We start from the raw sequence: 20057 nt of genomic DNA, 5'->3' as shown, positions 1-20057 counted from the left end.
GGCTAGAGCATAGGCCTGGGAGTCAGAGGATCTGAGTTCTAATGCCACTCAGACACATCATTCATTCATTCATTCAATTCAATGATATTTATTGAGCACTTACTGTGTGCAAAGCACTGTACTAAGTGCTTGGGAGAGTACAACAGACACATTTCTGCCCACAATGAGCTCACAGTCTAGAAGGGGAGACAGATATTAATATAAATAAATATGCCATGTGCAACCTCTTGTCGTGCTGCATGACCTTGGGTAAGTCACTTCACTTCTCGTCACTTCACTTCTCTGGGCCTCAGTTACCTCACCTGTAAAATAGGGGTGGGGCCAGGACTGTCGGGATTTTCGGATGGATGGAGTGGGGGTCAAGTTAAGACTCCGATGGGCATGGGGAAGATGGGCTGTGTCCAACTTATCGTGTATCTACCCTGGTGCTTAGGAAAGTGCCTGACACAGTAAGCGCTTAACAAATACCATTAAAAAACTCTGAATTCCCACTTTCAAATCGGATGCTCCCAACTTGCCATCTCAACTATGTCCCCTCACTTCCTCCCCTTTTACCCCACATCCACTCATTCATCCTTCTTGCATCAGTGGTCTTCACTCAGTAGAAACTAATTAAACATCATCACTCCAGTGTCCGAGAAGGCGGATGGGTCCCATAAATACCACTTGTTTCCCCCCCTTCATTGTGCTGCAAGCTCACCCCCTTTATCCTCTCAAAATCACTTACTTCTTTTTTTTTTTTACAGTATATTTGTTAAATGCTTACTGTGTGTCAAGCACTGTACCAAGTCCTGGAGTAGATAACCAGCTAATCAGCTTGGACACAGTTCCTGTCCCACAAGGGGCTCACAGTCTTAATCTCCATTTTACAGATGAGGTAACTGAGGCCCAGAGAAGTGAAGTGACTTGTCCAAGGTCTCACAACAGACCCCACTTCAGTCTCTCCCCGCTTCAGTCTATACTTCACTCCGCTGCCTGGATTATCCTTCTACAGAAACACTCGGGGCATGTCACCCCTCCTCAGAAATCTCCAGTAGTTGCCTATCCACCTTCGCATGAAGCAAAAACTCCTCACTCTTGGCTTCAAAGCCCTCCATCCCCTGGCCCCTTCCTACCTCACCTCCCTTCTCTCCTTCTCCAGGCCACCCCTACACTCCGCTCCTCTGCCACCGCTTACCTCCTCACTGAGCCTCATTCTCGCCTGTCCTGCCGCTGACCTGGAATGCCCTCCCTCCTCACATCTGCCAAATTAACTCTCTTCCCCTCTCATCCCCTTTCCAGATTGAGCCCTCCCTTTCCCTCTGCTCCTTGTCCCCTCTCCATCACCCCTCCTCCCTCCCTCTGCTCTACCTTCTTCCCCTCCCCACAGCACTTGTGTATATTTGTACATATTTATTACAGTATTTTATTAATGATGTGTATATATCATTGATTCTATTTATCTATTTTGATGGTATTGATGGCTATCAACTTGCTTTGTTGTGTGTCTCCCCCTTCTAGACTGTGAGCCCATCATTGGGTAGGGATTGTCCCTATCTGTTGCCAAATTGTACTTTCCAAGTGCTTAGTACAGTGCTCTGCACACAGTCAGTGCTCAATAAATATGATTGAATGAATAAATGAATGACAAGTGACTGAGTCAGGATTAGAATCCGGGTCCTTCTGACTCCCAGGCCTGTGTTCTATCTACTAGGCCCTGCTGCTTCTCTCCTCCCCTCTTATGGCTAGCCTCAAACTCTCACTCTCCTCGGGCTCCTTCTCCAGTCCCTTTGAACTTGCTTAATGTCCCCGCTACTAAAAGAGCCTCTACCTCAATCTCGTCTATCTCAACACTGACCCCTCACCCTTATCCTGCCTCTGGCCCAAACATCCTCTCTCTTCGTAGCCGACAGACCTTTACTGTCCCTACCTTCAAAACCCTACTAAAAACACATCTCCAAGAGGCCTTCCCTGACTAGGCCCTCATTCCCTCTTCTCCCCTCCCTTCTGCATTACCCTTGCACTTGGATTGGCACGCTTGATTCACCTCACCCTCAGCCCCACAGCACTATTGTACATATCTCTAATTTATGTCTCCCCTCTAGACTGTAAGGTCCTTGTGGGCAGGGAACATTTCTACCAACTCTTCATATTGTACTCTTCCAAGCATTTGGTAACTGCTTTGCACAAAGTAAGTGTTCAATAAATACGACTGATTGATTAATGGGTGGATGGATGAATCCGCATCACCTCTATAATATAACATAAGCTCTTTGTGGGCAGAGGTTTTATCTACCTACTCTGTTGTATTGTACTCTCCCAAGTGTTTGGTATAGTGCTCTGCACACAGTAAGCACACAATTTCGGCCATGTTGTGAAGGATGAACCGAGAGAATTTGGTGACAGGCTGGATATTGAATGATAGAGGATGTGAAATGTTGGCAACTGTGCCTTTTTGATGGGAGGGGAAAAGGGGTCCAGGTTTTACCTGTTTCCTCCTCCCACTGGTGCCCAAGACCCTCCAGGTCCCAGCCATAGAGCCAGAAGAGGAGGTAAAGCAGAGAATCTGATGGTGGCATTCATCCTCACCGCCCCTGCCCCCATTCCTGCCTGTGCCTCTGTCCCCGACTTGCCCGTGCCCCTACCCTCCCCATCCCCTCTCGCACAGAAGCTCCAGGCGGCTGTGCCCATTTGGAGTTTGGTTTATTCATTCTCCTGGAAATTACAAAACATACCGAGAGCCGCGGCAGTGTGCTTCTTCGGGTGTGGGGGTGAGGGGAGGGGGATTCGGGCAAGTCCCCCCCGATGACTCACCAGGCCTGAGGAGAGGGGCTTGAAAAAAGATCTATCTGGACCCAAGAAGGTGGGGTGGGGGCAGGGGAAAGGGGGAGCAAGTTCTCAGCCCCCATCCCCTTTCCCCCCAGGGCGGCATGGATGATAAGGCACTGGCCTAGCCAGGGGAGGCCCACCAGTACTCCCTCACCCTAGGATTCTAGGGCTGGGCTCTCCTTACCGCCATCCAGGACCCCAGCTCCCCCCAGGGAACTGCCTCTGCCTGTTCTGGGCCCTAAAGCTCACGGTGCAGATGCCCATGTTGCAGGTGACTATAGGTCCCCCACCCCAGGGGCGGCGTGCTGGGGCACAGGGGGCTGGTCCGGCTGGCGGAGCAAGCTAAGCCCCGCACCTACTCAGCTCCTCTCGCGTTCCCTCCTCCTTCCCTCCCTCCTGGCCTCTATCAGTCAGTCCTGTGGGGCCCCGGGCGGGTCCAGGGATGTTCCCCCACCCACAGCGGGCTGGAGAGCTCCAGCCATCCCACTGGGGGCCAGGGGCCCAGGGCCATCGTGGGGAATGATTTTCGGCCAGGGGTTCGCTGGGCCCAAGTCCCCACTGGTGTGCTGGGGTGTGGCTGGAGGGGGCGGGAGGAGTCAGGGAGGGCCTGAGCGGTACTTGTGGAAGGTGCTTTCCAGGAATGCAGCAAGCTTCTCAAAGTCATCCTGGGCCGGATTGGAATAGGGGGAGGGGAGAGAGAGAGAGACAGAGAGAGAAAGGCAGAGACAGAGAGAGAGAGTAAGGATGGTGGGGCAGTGTGGAAGAAAAAGGCAGAAGCGAGGGGCGTAGGCCACCCCACCTACTTCCAACTGTGCCCAGCCCCTCTCTCTCCCCGAGACCTCACCTCATGGATGAAGCCATAATGAACCAGTTCCATGGCCAGGTCCCGGGAGCTGTCGGCTGCAGGGGAGGGTAACGAGCAGTCAGTGGGGGAAATGGGGCACAGATCTCTGGGAGGCCAAGGAAGTGGAAACTTCAAGGAAGGGAGGGGGCCAGAGACCCCAGGGAGGAAGGGAGACAGAGACCCCAGGGGAGAACTGGTGGGGACAGAGATCTCAGAGAGAGAGGGGGGCAGAGATCTTAAAAAGAGAGGGGCAGAGACCCCCTGGGAGAATTGGTGGGGAGCAGAGATCTTGGGGGAGGGGAGGGCAGAGACCCCTACTCGGCAGCAGGTCGTAGCTGAGCTGTCGGTGAAGCCTGTCCTCCAGTGTGAGCAGCAGAGTGAGCTGGGGACAGAGATGGATACGGACAGTCAGAGACCCCGTGACATAGAAGCCAGGGAGACTCAGGGAGACCCAGACCTGGGGCCAGGCCCAGGGCAGAACGGACTTACATGCCACTGTGCTTTGTCTTCATTCATCTCCATGTTACACTGCATTTGCACCACCTGCAGGGAGTTGGGGAGGCAGACGGCGGCGGAGGAGGAAGAGGGGAACAGAGGGGCTAGGCATCTTGTTTTTGTCTGTCTGTCTCCTCCGATTAGACTGTCAGCCCGTCAGTGGGCAGGGACTGTCTCTATCTGTTGCTGATTTGTATATTCCAAGTGCTTAGTACAGTGCTCTGCACATAGTAAGCGCTCAATAAATACTATTGAATGAACTGAATGAATCCACCCACGATCACCCAACCCAACCCGTGGGGACCCCCAGAAAAACTGGGGTCAGACTCAACCGAGTCAGCTTGGATGGAGTCAGAGTGGGATCAGGATCGGTCCCCACTGTGGAACCCAGTAACTAATGCCCACCCCATAGCCGCTCCCACGCTGCCCCCCCCCCCCCACCGGCCCTCCGACTTCTTGCCAGTCCCGTTCTGCTTCAGGGGGATGAGGGCAGGATGGGGCACCAGGGGGCCGCCCCCCTGCCACTGCAGGGACCTCTGCCCATCAGCAGTCCAGCAGGCACGCAGGAGCCTGGGGGGGTCCATGAGGGGAGGGGGGCCCATGGTCAGATTGCTGGCAGGGCTGGGTAGGTGGCCCTCCGCTGTGGGGGGCAGGGATTGCTCATTGGCCACCAGCTCCAGTCCAGACAGTGGCCTGCTGCCCCTCCCCACCCTGGTCCTTTCTGGCCCCCTCACCTTCCTGGTCTCCACGTCAAAAGGCTCTGGGGTGGGGGTCTTGGCTTTCTGGGCATCCTCGGGGGGTTGGGTCAGAGCCCGGGGTAGTCCCAGGGGCCGTGACGCAGCGAAGTTCATCAGTGGGTAGATCCCATTCCTGGCAGCGGGGCAGAGAGCAGGACAGTGACGGAGTGCGTAGGGTAAGGTGGAGTCGGGGGGTCGGGGGCTCTCCCCGGAGCAGCCTCGGCAAGGAATCATGATTGTTCCTGCCCCAGACTTCAGCTCGGCACAGCTGGGGTTGCCGGGAAGCCGCTGCCCAAGGCCGGCGGAGTGAGAAAAGGGGAGCCGGGCTACTGCAAGGGTTTCTCGTAACCCTCTGCTCCATGCCCGCCCTTCTGGCCAACCGCCTCCTCACCTGACATCCTCCAGAAACTTGTCCAGCTCCAGGAACGAGACCTCTGAGTACCTGGGGTGGGAGCAGGGGCAGTGGCAGGGGAGGGAGAGGAAACCTCAGCCGCACTGATCTCTGCTTGCCGCCCACCATCTCAGGAAAAGGGTCGGGTGGGGTTCCGCCCTAGGCCTACAAGCCTAGTCAGGGGAGACAGACAGACAAAAACAAGCCACAGGGACTCCCGGGCCAAGGGGTGGAGTGGGGAGGGAGGTTGGGGGACAAGGTGCAGGACGGGGCGTGGGAGTCTCTGAGACAACAGGTACAGGGGGTGGGCATCACCTCCACTGGACCCCGGGTCGGCCGGTCCTGCGAATCTCCGCCATCACCATGTTGAGGTCAATCATCTTGGTCTTCTCCTCCACCACGTTTTCTGGCATCAGGTCTAGGGGGAAGGAGATGGGCAAATTAGGAGAGAAAGAGGGAGGGAAGTTTAGGGCCAGGGAAGGGGTGCCATGAGCGGGTGAGGAGAACAAGAAGGGGAGAGGGGGGAGGGCTGGAGTTGGGGGACAACGGGCGGGGGCAGGTTGGTGTGGTGGTGACGGAGGTGACGGGGAGCCCGAGCCGGAGGTTGGGAAACAGTGACCTTAGTGGCCATCCCCTTGCTCCTGCGTCGATAGCCCCACATCTCCCTCAGGGGCCCCGGATCTGTCTCCCAGTGGTCCCCACCCCTTGCCCAGGGCCCCGCTCACACTGATGCTGGATGAAGCAGTGGGCAGCGAGGAGCTTGAGAGAATGGACCTCAAAGAGCACCCGATGGAAGAGCAGGTTGTGGGCAGAGGGGCGGCGGGCAGGGTTCAGGAGCAAGCAGGACAGGATGAACTCCTGGGAGGGTGGGAGGTTTCAGACGGGGCAGAGGGCAGAGGACGGAGGAGGGGCCAGAGGGGTTTGGAGAACAGTCAGTTACCCTCCTTGGGGGGATGGGAAAGAGTAGGTCATGCCAAGCCCGAAGCCCCCACACTTGGACAGGAAATTTCCCTCCTCCCTCCTCAGGGGGCATCCCCCCACCCTCCACAGCCAAAGGCCAGCTGGGAAATGGGGCCCGGAGGTCAGTGCAAGCTTGGTGGGCTGCCCGGCTTGCCTAGGACCGTATCCCCATTCAGCATGGGCCCTAAGGGATTGGACTGGGTTGGAATGGGCCACCCAGAATCGGGTCCCGGGAAGTCAGGTGCTTGGAGCATCGCACCCGCATGTTGTCGTCATCCAGGGAATGCCCGGCCCGGGCGATGGCCTCCTCCGTGACGCGGGTGTCTCCATTGGCCTGGATCTCCAGCACAGCCATCTGCGGCAGGAGGGGCATCGCAGGGGTTAGGGGCAGAAGAGGGGGATGAAGGGCCCCCCGGGGCGGGGGAGCGGTTGGGACTGGGGAAGGGGGCCCAGGGGAGACAGATACCTCCAGAGCGCACATCCCGAATGAGAAGATATCCACGGCTGTGCCGTCAGCCACATCTGCAGCAGAGGGGAAGGAAAAGGATGTGGGAGCAGAGCCCCGACGGGCTCTGCCTTTGCTTCCGGCCCCGGCCTGGGTGGTCCAAGCTGAACCGGGCACGATGCCTGAGCTCGCCTCAGCCGGCCCTGCCCCGGGGAACCCCAGAAGCGGCACAGGGACGTGGGGGAATATGAGCCAGGCCGAGCCAGAATAGGCTTGGGAATGGTCCAACCCATTGGTTGAGCAACCGGCTGGGCAGGCCCTAGTCCATAGAGGAGTTCTAGGAAAGGGCCAGAGGAAAGGAAGGAGGAGGAGGTGACAGCTCATAATAATAATATTAATGAAAAATAGTAGCAATAATAATGATGATAATAATGATGATATTCGTTAAGCACTTACTCCGTGCCAAGCACTTTACTAAATACAAGATAAATACAAGATAATTCAGGTCAGACACAGTCCCTGTCCCTCATGGAGCTCACCGTCTAAGTGGAAGCGAGAACAGGTATTTAATCCCCATTTTACAGGTAAGGTAACTGAGGCACAGAGAAGATAAGTGACTTGGCCAATGTCCCACCTTGGGGAAGTGGCAGAGGCAGGACTAGAACCCAGGTCCTCTGACGTCCAGGCTCATGCTCTTCCCCCAGGTTTCGCTGATTCACTCTTAGGGGAGGGTGTCAGGGCCAGGGGGAATGGCCTTTGAGCCTCTACTCACGGCCGTACTCCGGGGGAAAGAAGTGCAGATTTCTCTGTTCCTCTCGCTCAATCCGGATGGGGCTGCGGAGATCGTCCGGGATGGCTGTGGGGGAGTGAGAAGGCTGAAGCCCCATTCCACCTCTACATCCGACACCGCCAGCCCCCGAGACTTCGGCTCCCCTCCCCCTGCCCTCCTTCTCCATGCACTCACCATTGGAGAAGACTCGGTGCCACACTGTGAGGTTGGGGAGGAAGAGTTGGCGTTAGCCACGGACCCGGCCCTTGGAAACAGGCGCTACTGCCCGACCTCCCTGTCGGTCCCTATCAGGGCCTCCTCAGGCCTGGCCCTTGATCCTCATGGGAGATCACCCTCCTCCGGCCCCCCTCCCTTGAGCCTCCTGCTCTTCGCCCCCGAGACCGCCCCTGCCCCTCACCAGAGCCGATCTTAATGAGGCCGTTGTGCTGGATGAAGATGGTGTCGCTGGTCAGGTTGCCGTGGATGATTGGGGGATCACACGAGTGCAGGAAGCTGCGGGGAGGATGGGATAGAGGAGGTGGTGGGGAGCACTGACCCCCGTTTGGGGCGGGCAGTCACCCCACATAGACTGGACAGAGAGGAGGAATCAAAGAGGGCATGGGGAAGGGACCATGAGAGCACGGTGGGGATATGGGGGGTAGGGGAAACCAGAGGGAGGGCGGGAAGCAGCGTGACCTAGTGGAGAGAGCCCGGGTCTGGAGTCAGCAGGACCTGGGTTCTAATCCTGGCTCGGCCACATGTCTGCTGTGTGACCTTAGGCAAGTCACTTAACTTCTCTATGCCTCAGTTACCTCATCTGTGGGCAGGGAATGTGTCTGTTGATCTCCCAAGTGCTTAGTACAGTGCTCAATAAATACCACTGAATGAATGAATGAATGACAATGGGGATCAATCAGTTGCTTGGGCGAGTACAATATAACAGAGTTGGTAGACAAGTTCCCTGCCCCGAGTGAATAGGACTGTAAGCTCCACAGGGGACAGGGACTATATCCAACCTGACTAGTTTGGATCAACTGCAGAATTTAGTACAGTGTCTGGCACCTAGTGACCGTTTAACAAATACCATAAAAAAAAAAGGAGGGGAGAAAGGGGGTCAGGAGAAGAGCCATGGAGGGTAAACACAAGACGGGGAGCCAGCCGGGGATCTTGGGGAGGGCCCCTCACCTGAGAGCTGAGAGGATCTGTGTGCACCAGCGTTTCCATGCCTGGAAGGGACGGAATGGGGCGGCGGGAGGTAAGGAACGGGCGGGCTGGCCCGTCTGCCCACCTATCTGCCAGTTTGTTCGTCTGCCTGTCTGCCCGCTTATCTGCCTGACTTTCCGCCCAGGTGCCATCTGCCTGTCCATATCCTTCGATTCTGTGAGCTGAAGATGGGGACAAGGCTGGCACACCAGCTGGCATCCTCCAGGAGACAATGATCTGCAGGCTGGCAAGGGTCGGGCTTGAGCAAATTCTAGGGGCCTGGGGCTCCAGGCAACAGATCAAGGGATGGGGCCAGGACCCCAGTGAAAGGTAAGACGCCCACACTGGGGCAAGAGGCCGGGACCCTTGGGAGGCAGCTACGGCACCAGGAATCGGACCAGCTCTGGTGCTGAGGTGGAGTCGGGTTGGTGGGGGGAGCGAGGGAAGGAAATGGAGAGGGGGCCTGGAGACCAGGGAGGCCAGAGAAGTCTTGGGAGCCGGAAGGGAGGACCCAGGCCAGGAAGGGCTTTAGCCAACAAGGTCCACTTGAGCGGCTGAGGAGCTGAGAGGAAGTCACGAGGAAAGGAAGACAAGTGGTCAAGGAAGGAGACCCGGCTAGGGCTTTGGCTTGCTTTCAGTTCCAGGAAGGGCCATGACCCTGGATTCTGGCTCAGGGAGGAGGCCAGAACTGGGGGAGGCTGGGTTGGGGGGCTGGATTTACTTGGGTTCTCTGGACTCTTTACTGTACAAACCTGCCACAGTTATTATTATTATTAGTAGTAGTAATAATAATAACAATTATAATAATGTCTGTTGTAAACTTGTTCAGTATCAGCTGCTGCTGTTTTAGGATTTTTTTTTTAACCGGATATTCAGACTACCAATCACTTAAGTAAAATATGTCTTACCACATCCCCAGCCAAATCTGTGTGTCTTGTATCCTGGGGCAGTCCCCTAGTCACAAGGGGCCCACAGTGGTGAGGGAAGGGCTGGGAACCGGGAAACCCCTATGGGATAACTTCTGCGCTAGCTTGGGGGGCTGCCACTGTAGGTCACGGTTCATGGGGTAACTGGCCTGTTTGATCTCAGGGGCTCCAGCTGGGAAACATTCCCACAGGAGCATGGGAGGCCGAAGCAGGGAGGGTTGCGGGAGGGGAACCCTGAGATTACAACAAATCCCCACCACTTGGGTTGGGAATGTACTTTCTGCTGCAGTCTTGGCTCCACCCAGAGAGCCCTGGGAGGGGTTGACAGAAGGAAAGCTTGGAGGAAAAGTTCCAACTGCCACAAGAGGGAGGAAGGACAGAGAAGGAAATAAGAGGAATAAGAGAGAGAAAGAGAGGAGAGGGCAGCAGAAACCTCAGAAGCTCGCCCCACAGACCCAATCCCCAGGAACCAGTGCTCTCTCCCCTAACCTAATCAGCAAATCACCATTCCCAGGTGTCCTTCCCAGCAATCCCCATTTCCAGGTGTCCTTCCCAGCAATCCCCATTTCCAGGTGTCCTTCCCAGCAAATTCCCTCATTCCTAGGTGTCCTTCCTAGAAACCGCTATTCCCAGATGTCCTTCCCAGCAGCCCCCATTCCCACATATCCCTCCTCACCATGCATGCTCTCCCCCACAACCCCCATTCTCAAATATCCCTCTTCATCATGCAACGCTGTCCCAGTTCCCAGTTATCCCTCCCACTAAGTCCCCCAGTACCCGGGCATTCATGGCCTTGTGGTTTTTTTTTGTTTTCTTCAGGAACTGCTTGAGGCTGCCTGAGGATACATATTCGGTAATGAAGATCACCTGCAGAAGGAGTAAACACTTAGGGGGACCGGCAGTGGAATGCAGGTCTACCCGGGCCCTCCACCCCACAGAGGGTCTAGTGAGGGAAGCGAAGGTTCTCCATCTGGGAGGATCCCTTCTCCAGGGCTGGGGGCAGCTCTGATCCAGGCCTGTTCTTAGGGGATGGGCGACAAGGAAGGTGGGAGCAAGGGTCATCCCTCACCCGGGCTTTGCTCTCAGGCGTGTCCAGCCAGTACTTGTGTAGTTTGACGATATTGGGGTGATCCACCACCACCAGCTGCTCAAACATCGTCTGGATCTTCTCCTGGGAAGTACAGGGAGGGGTTTGGGGCCTGGCAGAGGACTGATGAGCCAGACCTGGGCCGGGTCCAGACAGCCCCTTCTACCAGACCTGAGCCAGGCCTGGGCAGCCCCTCCTGTCACACCTGGGCCAGGCCCAGGCAGGTCCTCCTTTGCCTCTGCAGCTCCCTGCAGGGCAGCAGGCCACAGACGCTCCTGAATGCACGGGGCCGCAAAGGAATAGTTGTCCTTGGGCTGCTAGGACTATAATTCCCAACAGTCTCTGGCCCAACCACGAACACAGGGCAGCTCCTGCTCCCAGAATGTGAACCAGGAGCTCTTTCTGTTTGGTGCAGGTTTGAACTTGGACTTGACAAGTCAACCTGAGCAGGTTCGAGGAAACCCACAGGAAGCCACAGAATCTAGGGCTAGCTAGGCCAGACTTAATTTCTGGCCTGTGGTACAGGGTGGCACAGACTGAGGCCGGGACTGACCTGGCATTTCTGCCTCAGGAGAGACTCTAGGGGCCTTGGTGGAGACTTGTCTGGATCCAGGACTGGGCCCAGATCAAGACCCCGGTCCACACCAAGATCCAGGTCTGGACCCCAGCCAAGATCAGGACAGACTCAAGCTGGAATAGTTGGTTGTCACTTTCACAGAAGAGGAGGCGGGTGTGTACCTGCCTCAAATACAACTCCCAGCAGCTCAGAGCCACACTGAGCATACCCAGCCCAGCCCTGAGGAAGGGCCTGGCTAGGAAGAGCCTGGAGAGAGAAGGGGGACAGGTTTAGGAAATGAACAGGAGGGAGAACAGCACTGACTAAGGGATCTCAGGGATGAGGAGGGAAGTCCATGGGGAACCTAGTGGGAGGGCCTGGCTGGAGATCCCAGGATGTCCTAGCAGAGAGAGCAGGGCGGAGATGTTATGGTGTCTTGGCTGGGGAGAGCTGGGAGGAGATCCCAGGGTGTCCTGGCTAGGGAGAGCAGGGAAGAGATCCCAGGATGTCTTGCCAGGAAGAGCGGGGAGGAAATGCCAGGATGTGCTGAGGGGGAAAGTAGGGAAGAGATCCCAGGGTGTGCTGGTGGGGAAAGCAGTGAGGAGATCTCAGGATGTCCTGGTAGGGAGAGGAGGGAAGAGATCCCAGGGTGTTCTGCCAGGGGGAGTGGGAAGGAGATCCCAGGGTGTCTTGCTGGGAAGAGGAGGGAGGAGATCCCAGGGTATGCTGGAAGGGAGAGTGAGGAGGAGATCCCAGGATGTCCTTCTGGGGTGTATGAGGAGGAGATCCCAGGATGTCCTGGCTGAGGAGAGTGGGAAGGACAGCCCAGGGTGTCATGCCGGGGAGAGCAGATAGAAGATCCTAGGGTGTGCTGGCAGTGAGAGCGGGAAGGCGGTCCCAGGATGTCCTGGTGGGGAGAGCAAGGAGGAAATCCCAGGATGCCCTGGTGGGGAGAACAAGGAGGAAATCCCAGGGTTTCCTGGCAGAGAGAGTGGGGAGGAGTTATGAGGGTTTCTAGGCAGGGAGAGTGGAGAGGAGTGGGGAAGGAAAACCTCATGAGCCTTGAAAGCCTTCCTGTCGGTGAAGTGCAGCTCATTCCAGACGACCTCCACACCCTCTTCGGTGTCCATGGCCAAGAACGTGCTCTGGATCCCGGGCATGTTTCCTTGGTTCACCTGTCGGGGAAGCACATGGTCACCGGCCACGCCCATCAGACACGTTCCCACTGCTGGGCTGTCCCGGATGGAAGTGGCTGACGCTGGGGATGAGGCACCACTGACTGGGCTTCCCAGTCTGGAGGAAAACCATGACAAGAAGGGAATTTGGGGGACGAAGGGCACCCTGCTGACCCAAAGAAGCTAGAAATGGCTGGCCCCAACCAGGCCAGTGACCCACTGACCCTGGGACCGGTCAGTCAGTCATTTGGTTAGTTGTATTTATTGAGTGCTTACCGTGTGCACAGCACTGTATTAAGTGCTTGGGAGAGTACAATATAACAAAAAACAACTTACAGCCTAGAGGACTAGTCTAGTCTGTCCCTGCCCTTTCCCACTCGCAGCCCCTGACTTTGGCCCCAGCCTCTGGCCTCCAGCCCACTGAGTCTGGCTCCCCAGCCTCTGGCCTCAGCCCCTTCTCCTTGTCTCCAGTCTCTGGCCCCCGGCCCAGAGAATCTGGTTTCCCAGCCTCAGTCTCTAGCCTCAGCCTCCTCTCCCTGTCTCCAGACTTTGGCCCGCGGCCTGCCATGCCCAGCTCCCCAGCCTCAGCCTCAGCCCCCACTTCCCTGTCTCCAGCCTCTGGCCCCCAGCCCATCGAATCCAGCTAAGCCTCAGCCTCTGGCTCCCAGCTCCCCTTCTTCTGTTGCCAGACTCCTGCCTCAGGTCCCAGGCAAGTGAGCTTACCCTTATGCACAGGGTCAGGATGCCCCCCTCCCCTCTGCGGCAATCCGCTCTCCCAGAGATCGAGACACCCTGCCCTGCGGGCAGGACCGCTCTGCTCCTCTCTGCTCCTCCGACCCCGGGGCTCCCCTCTCCCTCTCCTCGCTCCCCAAGGAGCCTCAAAGGCAGGGAGGCCAGCCGGCCAGGCCAGGAGACACTGCAGGATTGTTCTGGCCACGTTCTGTGCTGCCCTCCCTCCCCCCACCTGCATGTCCCTCTCACACAAAGACCCATCTGATGCCCTGGCCAGCTCGAGAACAGGCTCGGGGGGAGGACCAGCCTGGAAAGGAACTGGGAGCCAGGGATGGGTGAAAGAGAGCCCGGAGGAAGCCTGGGGTTGGGTCAGTGAAGGGTCAGGGGGTGGACTCTGAAGGGGACTGAAGGAGGTGGGATGGGGTAGGGGGAGGTGGGAAAGTTGTCCAGGGAGCAGAGGTGGCTGCAGAGGGCAGGAAGAGTGCCTGGAAGGAACAGGGGTGCTGGGAGACGGGAGGAAAGGGGGCAGAGAGCTGGCCTTGTACCACTGGGAGGGGTGGCAACTGGAGTTGGGCAGAAGCCAAGGGCTCCACCCTCCATTGCCAACCCACCTAATCCTCGAGTGGCATTCCCTCAGCCAAGATAAGAAGAAAGGAGCCCCAGCTCCACAGGCCTGATAAGCTGCAACTCTCCCCCTCCTCCCCCACAACGGCCCTTCACAGCCCGGCCGGGCAGAGCAGGCTCTGCTCGGCTCTACCTCTCCCTCCTCCTCTGGTGCTCCCGTGCAGCACACCCCAGTCTGGCTGCTCTCCACGGAGAAGGGGACTGAAGGCAGAGTCAGGCCTGGGGCCCAGCGAGGAAGCATGAGGTGTTCTGGGCTGGGAGGGGAGAGGCTGGCCAGTGTCCCAGGCCCTGGAGTGGGGGGTGGAGGAGCGGTTGGGGCTCCCCCAGCCTCTGCCTCAGAAAGAAGCAGGAAAGAGAAGAGCTGGAGATGGCCGCAGCGGCTCAGGTTGGCAGAAAGCCTGGGAGCTGGAGCTGGGCCCCCTGTGGAGAGCAGAGCAGGCAGCTGGAGGAGGAGGAGGAGCAGGAGGAGGAGGAGAAGGAGGAGGAGCTGCTAGGCTGTTTTAGCTCTGGGTCTGGCCGGGCTGGGCAGGAAGCAGGAGGAGGGCTGGCAGTGAGCCGGTGGCGGGCCGCGAGATGCGCGGTGGCCGGGGCCCAGCTCTCTTCAGAACGCACTCAGTCGGACACAGGCAAAAGGGCTAAACACACTGAACATGCTGGAAACAAAGTAACTCAGAGGACTGATCCAGCTGACTTGTGAGTTGCCCGAATAGCCAGGCAGAGCCACATCAACCAACGACCAGACAAACAGCAGTCCAAGCCCGTTTCCCCCCCGACCCAGGCAGACCCCAGCCACCAAGCCCATGCTTTCTTCTCCCCCGCCACCATACTGTCTTTGGCTAGGCAGGTCCCTGGGCAGGCTGGGAGGGGGCCAGCTTCAGCCTGAGGGGCCTAATTTAAGGGGGCAAGCGCTCAATAATACGACTGACCAACTGACTAAATGGGCTTCCTGGGCCACAGCCCTCCACAATGACACTAGTCCCACCCGGAGACTGGACAAAAGTGCTCAACTGAGGCACCATTCATTCACTCACTCAATTGTATTTATTGAGCACTGACTGTGTGCAAAGCACTGTACTCAGCACTTGGGAGAGTACAATATAACAAAAAACAGACACATTCCCTGCCCTCACTGAGGCTTCCCACCCCAGGCGCTGGCTCAGTGGAGTGGCATCAGCCCCTAGGGCTGTCCTCGGCTTCCTGCTGGCAACCAGAGAATGCCCAAGCGAGACCCCCGTCTGACCACACCACCCAAGGGTCACTATTCCCCTATGGGCCCAAAGCCTTTTCCCCCCAGTCTCCAGTCTTCCCCAGTGGGAGGTTGACAGGTGGGCAGGGAGACTGAGGCCCAGAGTGGCACTGTGGCCTGTCTACTGATTTTGCTGCCACCTCACCTGTCCCTCAAGCTCGTTACGGGCAGGGAATGTGTCTGTTAATTCCTCTGTATCGTACTATCCCAAGCCCTTAGTACAGTGCTCTGCACGTAGTAAGCGCTCAATAAATACCCTTTCAAACATATTTATTGAGTACTTACTGTGAGCAGAGCACAATACTAAGCGCTTGGAAGAGTATAATACAACAATAATAAAATAATAAATATGATCGACTGACTGACTGATTGGTAACCCCTCGGCTCCCTCTCTGCCTGGCTCGCTCACTGCTCCCACCCGGTCAGCACCGCTTCCCGCTCACCTCTCTCCACTCTCATTTCTCCCCTCTCCTCCTAGCCTCGGTAGCTCCCCCAGCAACCCTGTCCCGACACTAGCCCTCCATGGCCTCCACCTTCCTCATCAGCCCCACTTTCCAGCCTCCCATCCCACCGGGCCAATGGTGACCTTGGTGAGGCGTCTACTAGGTGCCAAACTCTGTGCTAAGCATCGGGGTAGTCAGTAGGTCCCACGATCCCCTCCGACTCAGTCCATTCCCAGATATCTCTGCTAAGAGGGAACCCAGAACCGTTTACTCTCCCCGTCTGCCCGAATCTACCAACTCTGTTATATTGAACTCTTCCAAGGACTTAATACACATAGATAGCACTCAGTAAATATCACTGATTGATTAACTGGATTCCACAGCTGTCGGGGAGACGGCAGTTACTGTCTGTCAACTCCCAAAGCTACCTCTGCAGTTCTTCCTCCAGGACCTTCTCTTTTTAATTTTTTAAGTGGTATTCGTTAAGCACTTATTATGTGCCAGGCACTGTACTAAACCCTGGGGGAGATACAGGATGATCTGGTTGGACACAGTCTCTGCCCTACATGGGGCTCATGGTCTTAATCCCCATTTTACAGATGAGGTAACGAGGTGACTTGCCCAAGGTCACCCAGCAGACAAGGGGTGGAACCAGGATTAGAAACCAGCTCCTCTGACTCCCGGGCCCTTGCTCCATCCACTAGAACACGCCGCTTCTCCTGGCCTCCCTGGGCGACTCTGCTCCACTCCGCTCCTCAGCCTCGATACCCTTGACGCAAGGATATCATTCTTGCAAAACCTCGCGTTAAAGAAAACGTGCTGGAGGGGTTCTCCTCCCGTTCCAGTGCCACACACGAGCACACAAACCACTTGTTCTTATGCTGCCCCACTTCCAAACAGGCTCCTGCTGTTGGTCAAAAGCTCCCTAATTCCCTAATGACGTTCTTGCCAAAACTTGCGGTGAAAGCACAGGTTGCGGTGGCGATGGTAGGTGTGGGAGGACGTGCTACTCTGGGCCGGCAGCAGGAACCCCGGAGATGCACCACCCTCCGACACAAAGCCAGGGCTGGAGGGGGCTGCCGGGGGTGCCAGGACCGGGGGCAGCCCTGCTCGGAGGGCAGCGGTTGGGGCCGGGAAGACACGGGGAGCAGAGACGGGGGAAAGACGGCGGATCTCTGGCCTTGGATCTGTGGCCCCAGAGCAGCTCCGGCCCAGAGGGTGACCCCCTCGGGCAGCAAGTCCTCCCTACCATCTATCGCACGCTGGGGCTTTTCAAATTGTAAAGAAGCAGCGCGGCCTAGTGGATAGAGCCAGGCCCGGGAGTCAGAAGGACCTGGGTTCTAATTCCGCTTCTTCTGCTTGTCTGCTGGCCGATTTTAGGCAAGTCACTTCCTTTCTCCAGGCCTCAGCTACCTCACCTCTAAAATGCAGGGTAAGAAGACTGAGAGGCCCATGTGGGACATGGACTGCGTCCAGCCCGATTTGCTTGTATTCCTTCATTCGATCGTATTTATTGAGCACTTACCGTGTGCAGAGCACTGAACTAAGCGCTCGGGAAGTACAATTCAGCAACAAATAGAGACCATCCCTGCCCACAACTGGCTCACAGTGCTCACCCCAGCGCTTAGCATATAGCAAGCGCTTAACGAATACCATTTATAAAAAGAAAAACTCTTTAAATTTTCATTTGGGTTCTGTGTCTGTGCAGTATTCCTCAGCTGTCCGACTTTTCTGTGTGGATACCTGGGACTGGGCAAGCTTGGGAACCATTTCCTCCGCCACCGCCCAGCCGGGAATCAGCATGATGGGGGACTGGGCCCTGAGAGGTGGACCAGATCACGGTGGCGGCATGTGAGAAGCAGCTTGGCTTAGTGGAAAGAGCATGGGCTTGGGAGTCAGAGGTTGTGAGTTCTAATCCCAGCTCTGACACTTGTCTGCTGTGTGACTATGGGCAAGTCTCAACTTCTCTGGGCCTCAGTTACCTCATCTGTCAAATGGGGATGAAGGCTGTGAGCCCTACGTGGGACAACCTGATTACCTTGTATCTATCCCAGCGCTTAGAACTGTGCTTGGCACAGAGTACGCGCTTAACAAATATGCACATTATTATATTTTGTATACTCCATGTGCTTAGTACAGTGCTCTGCACATACTAAGTGCTCAATAAATATTATTGAATGAACGAGCGGATCCGCCCATCGATCTGAAAGCCCCATCAACGTCAGTACGTAGTGAGCACTTTCCGTGGGCTGAAGATTTAGCCAGGGTTTAGGGGGGCAGCTCCTGTGGGCAGAAGGTTTAGCCAGGGGCTGGGGGGGGCAGCTCCTGTGGGCAGAAGGTTTAGTTGGTGGTTGGTGGGGCAGCTCCTGCGGGCAGAAGGTTTAGCCGGGGGTTGGTGGGGGCAGCTCCCCAGAGCAGAAGGTTTAGCCGGGGGTTGGTGGGGGCAGCTCCCGAGGGCAGAAGGTTTAGCTGGGGGTTGGGGAGGGCAGTTCCCACGGGCAGAAGGTTTAGCCGGGGGTTGGTGGGGGCAGCTCCCGCGGGCAGAAGGTTTAGCCGGGGGTTGGTGGTGGCAGCTCCTGCGGGCAGAATGTTTCGCTGGTGGTTGGTGGGGCAGCTCCCGCAGGCAGAAGGTTTAGCCGGGGGTTGGGAGGGCAGTTCCTGCGGGCAGAAGGTTTAGCCGGGGGTTGGTGAGGGCAGCTCCCGCGGGCAGAAGGTTTAGCCGGAGGTTGGTGGTGGCGGCTCCTGCGGGCAGAAGGTTTAGCCGGGGCTTGGTGGGGGAGCAGCTCCTGTGGGCAGAAGGTTTAGCTGGGAGCCTTTGGTGAGCGGAGGCCTATTCTGAGTGCCCACTGAGTGCAGGTCTTAAGTAGCCGGGAGCCCCGCCACGGAAGGCCAAACCCCTCAGGGACGGTCGGGCCTCTGGGATGCCCATCTCTGCCCTCTCCCGCAAACGAAGGTGAGGGCGGGAGCGGCCCCAGCGTGGGGCAGAGGGTCGGGTGGGGTGGAGGGGCTGGGGCCCCGCTTCCAAGGGGAAGCAGCGAGTGGCGGGGTTGTCAGGAGGGCCCTTCGGGGGCAGCCTCAGCCCGCCCTGCTGGGCCTCTGGGGCAACGGATGGTGGCCCAGCCTTTCCCACGGGGAAATGGTGACTGTCCACCAGGAAGGAGAGGGTGCAAGGGGGGAGGGGGGAGGACGGGGAAGGAAAGGGAAGGGGTCCCTCTGGGGTTGGGACCTTCAGGCTTTTGGGCTTGAGGGGAAAGCTGGGATTCATTCATTCAGTAGTATTTACTGAGCGCTTACTATGTGGGGAAGCGTGGCTCAGTGGCAAATTCTCGGGCTTGGGAGCCAGAGGTTACGGGTTCGAATCCCGGCTCCGCCACTCATCAGCTGTGTGACCGTGGGCAAGTCACTTCACTTCTCCGGGCCTCAGTTCCCTCATCTGTAAAATGGGGATTAGCTGTGAGCCTCACGTGGGACCACCTGATTCCCCTGTGTCTGTCTACCCCGGCGCTTAGAACAGGGCTCTGCACAGAGTAAGCGCTTAACAGACACCAACGTTATTATTATTATTATGTGCGGACCACTGTACTAAGATAGAGACAATCCCTGCCCTCTGACGGAATGCCGGGGGGACCGGGAAAGCTGGGGGGGGGGGGGGTGCGGATGATACAGGTCTGGGGCTTGAATGCCGGGCCTGGGAGATGGTCCATTCCCGGCGCTCAGTCCAGCGCTCTGCGCATAGTAAGCGCTCAGTCACCGCCACCGAATGAATGAATTGTGGGCGATCGCAGGCTGGTAGGGTGTCCGGGCGCGCCGTAGGCGCTCAATAAATAGCGCGGGCGGAAGAGGAGGGGAAGGGGTCGGGGGGCATCGGTCCGTCGTCCGGGTCCGCCTACGCTCCCCCGCTGCGGCCCCCGGGGTCGGCCCCCGCGCCGGTACCTGCTCCCGGCGTTTCTGCCAGCGGCCGCACGGACTCTCCTCCAGGATCTCGCTCTCATCCTCGCTCTCCTCCTCCCGCTCCCGGCCCCGCTGCGCCGGCTCGGGGGCGGACATGGCTGCGCCGGGGCTCGGGGCCCGGGGGCCGGGGGTCGGGGCCGGCGGCGGGAGGCTGAGCTGGGGTCGGCGCCGCGCCGCGCTCCGGACGCTCGGGACCGGAGGAGGGGAGGGGAGGGGAGGGGAGGGGAGGGGAAGGCAGGGGAGGGAAGGGAAGGCAGGGGAGGGGAGGGGAGGGGAGGGGAAGGCAGGGGAGGGCAGGAGGGAGGACGGAGCGGCCCCCGACACGCCCCGCCCCCCGCATTGGCTCCGCCCCCAGAACAAGCTCCGCCCATACAAGCCCCGCCCCCGGACCAGACTCCGCCCCCTGGACTCGACTCCGCCCCCGTTCAGGCCCCGCCCCCTGGATTGGCTCCGCCCCCAGAACGAGATCCTTCCCTTCGATTGGCTCCGCCCCTACAAGTCCCGCCCCCTAGATTGGCTCCGCCCCAGAACAAGCTCCGCCCCTTTGGTTGGCCCCGCCCCTACAAGCCCCGCCCCCAGACCAGGCTCCGCCCCTTGGATTCGACTCCGCCCCCCATCAGGCTCCGCTCATTCGATTGGCTCCGACATTACAAGCCCCGCCCCCA

General features: G+C 57.9%; 1 protein-coding gene across 2 annotated transcripts; it reads right to left on the bottom strand.

Moving 5' to 3' along the window:
- Positions 1–2663: 2663 nt before the first annotated feature.
- Positions 2664–19512, bottom strand: NRBP2 (nuclear receptor binding protein 2). Of its 2 annotated transcripts, none has more exons than XM_029063443.2 (18): positions 19375–19512; positions 12274–12396; positions 10648–10749; positions 10356–10445; positions 8635–8675; positions 7868–7962; positions 7645–7668; positions 7453–7536; positions 6702–6757; positions 6495–6590; positions 6001–6133; positions 5591–5693; positions 5276–5326; positions 4882–5017; positions 4142–4195; positions 3971–4034; positions 3653–3708; positions 2664–3473 (listed from the first exon to the last, which is right to left on the bottom strand). In XM_029063443.2, the coding sequence occupies exons 1-18, from the start codon at positions 19486–19488 to the stop codon at positions 3405–3407; spliced, it is 1491 nt and encodes a 496-aa protein (XP_028919276.1). In that variant the 5' UTR covers positions 19489–19512; the 3' UTR covers positions 2664–3404. The 2 variants fall into 2 exon arrangements, with proteins under 2 accessions (XP_028919276.1, XP_028919277.1); XM_029063444.1 differs by lacking the exon at positions 19375–19512 and adding an exon at positions 17185–17259.
- Positions 19513–20057: the final 545 nt, after the last annotated feature.

The sequence above is a fragment of the Ornithorhynchus anatinus genome, chromosome 4 (assembly GCF_004115215.2).
Source record: "Ornithorhynchus anatinus isolate Pmale09 chromosome 4, mOrnAna1.pri.v4, whole genome shotgun sequence".
Classification (NCBI taxonomy): Eukaryota; Metazoa; Chordata; class Mammalia; order Monotremata; family Ornithorhynchidae; genus Ornithorhynchus; species Ornithorhynchus anatinus.
Note: the sequence above shows the minus strand (reverse complement) of the source record. Positions and strands in the feature narration are given on the sequence as shown.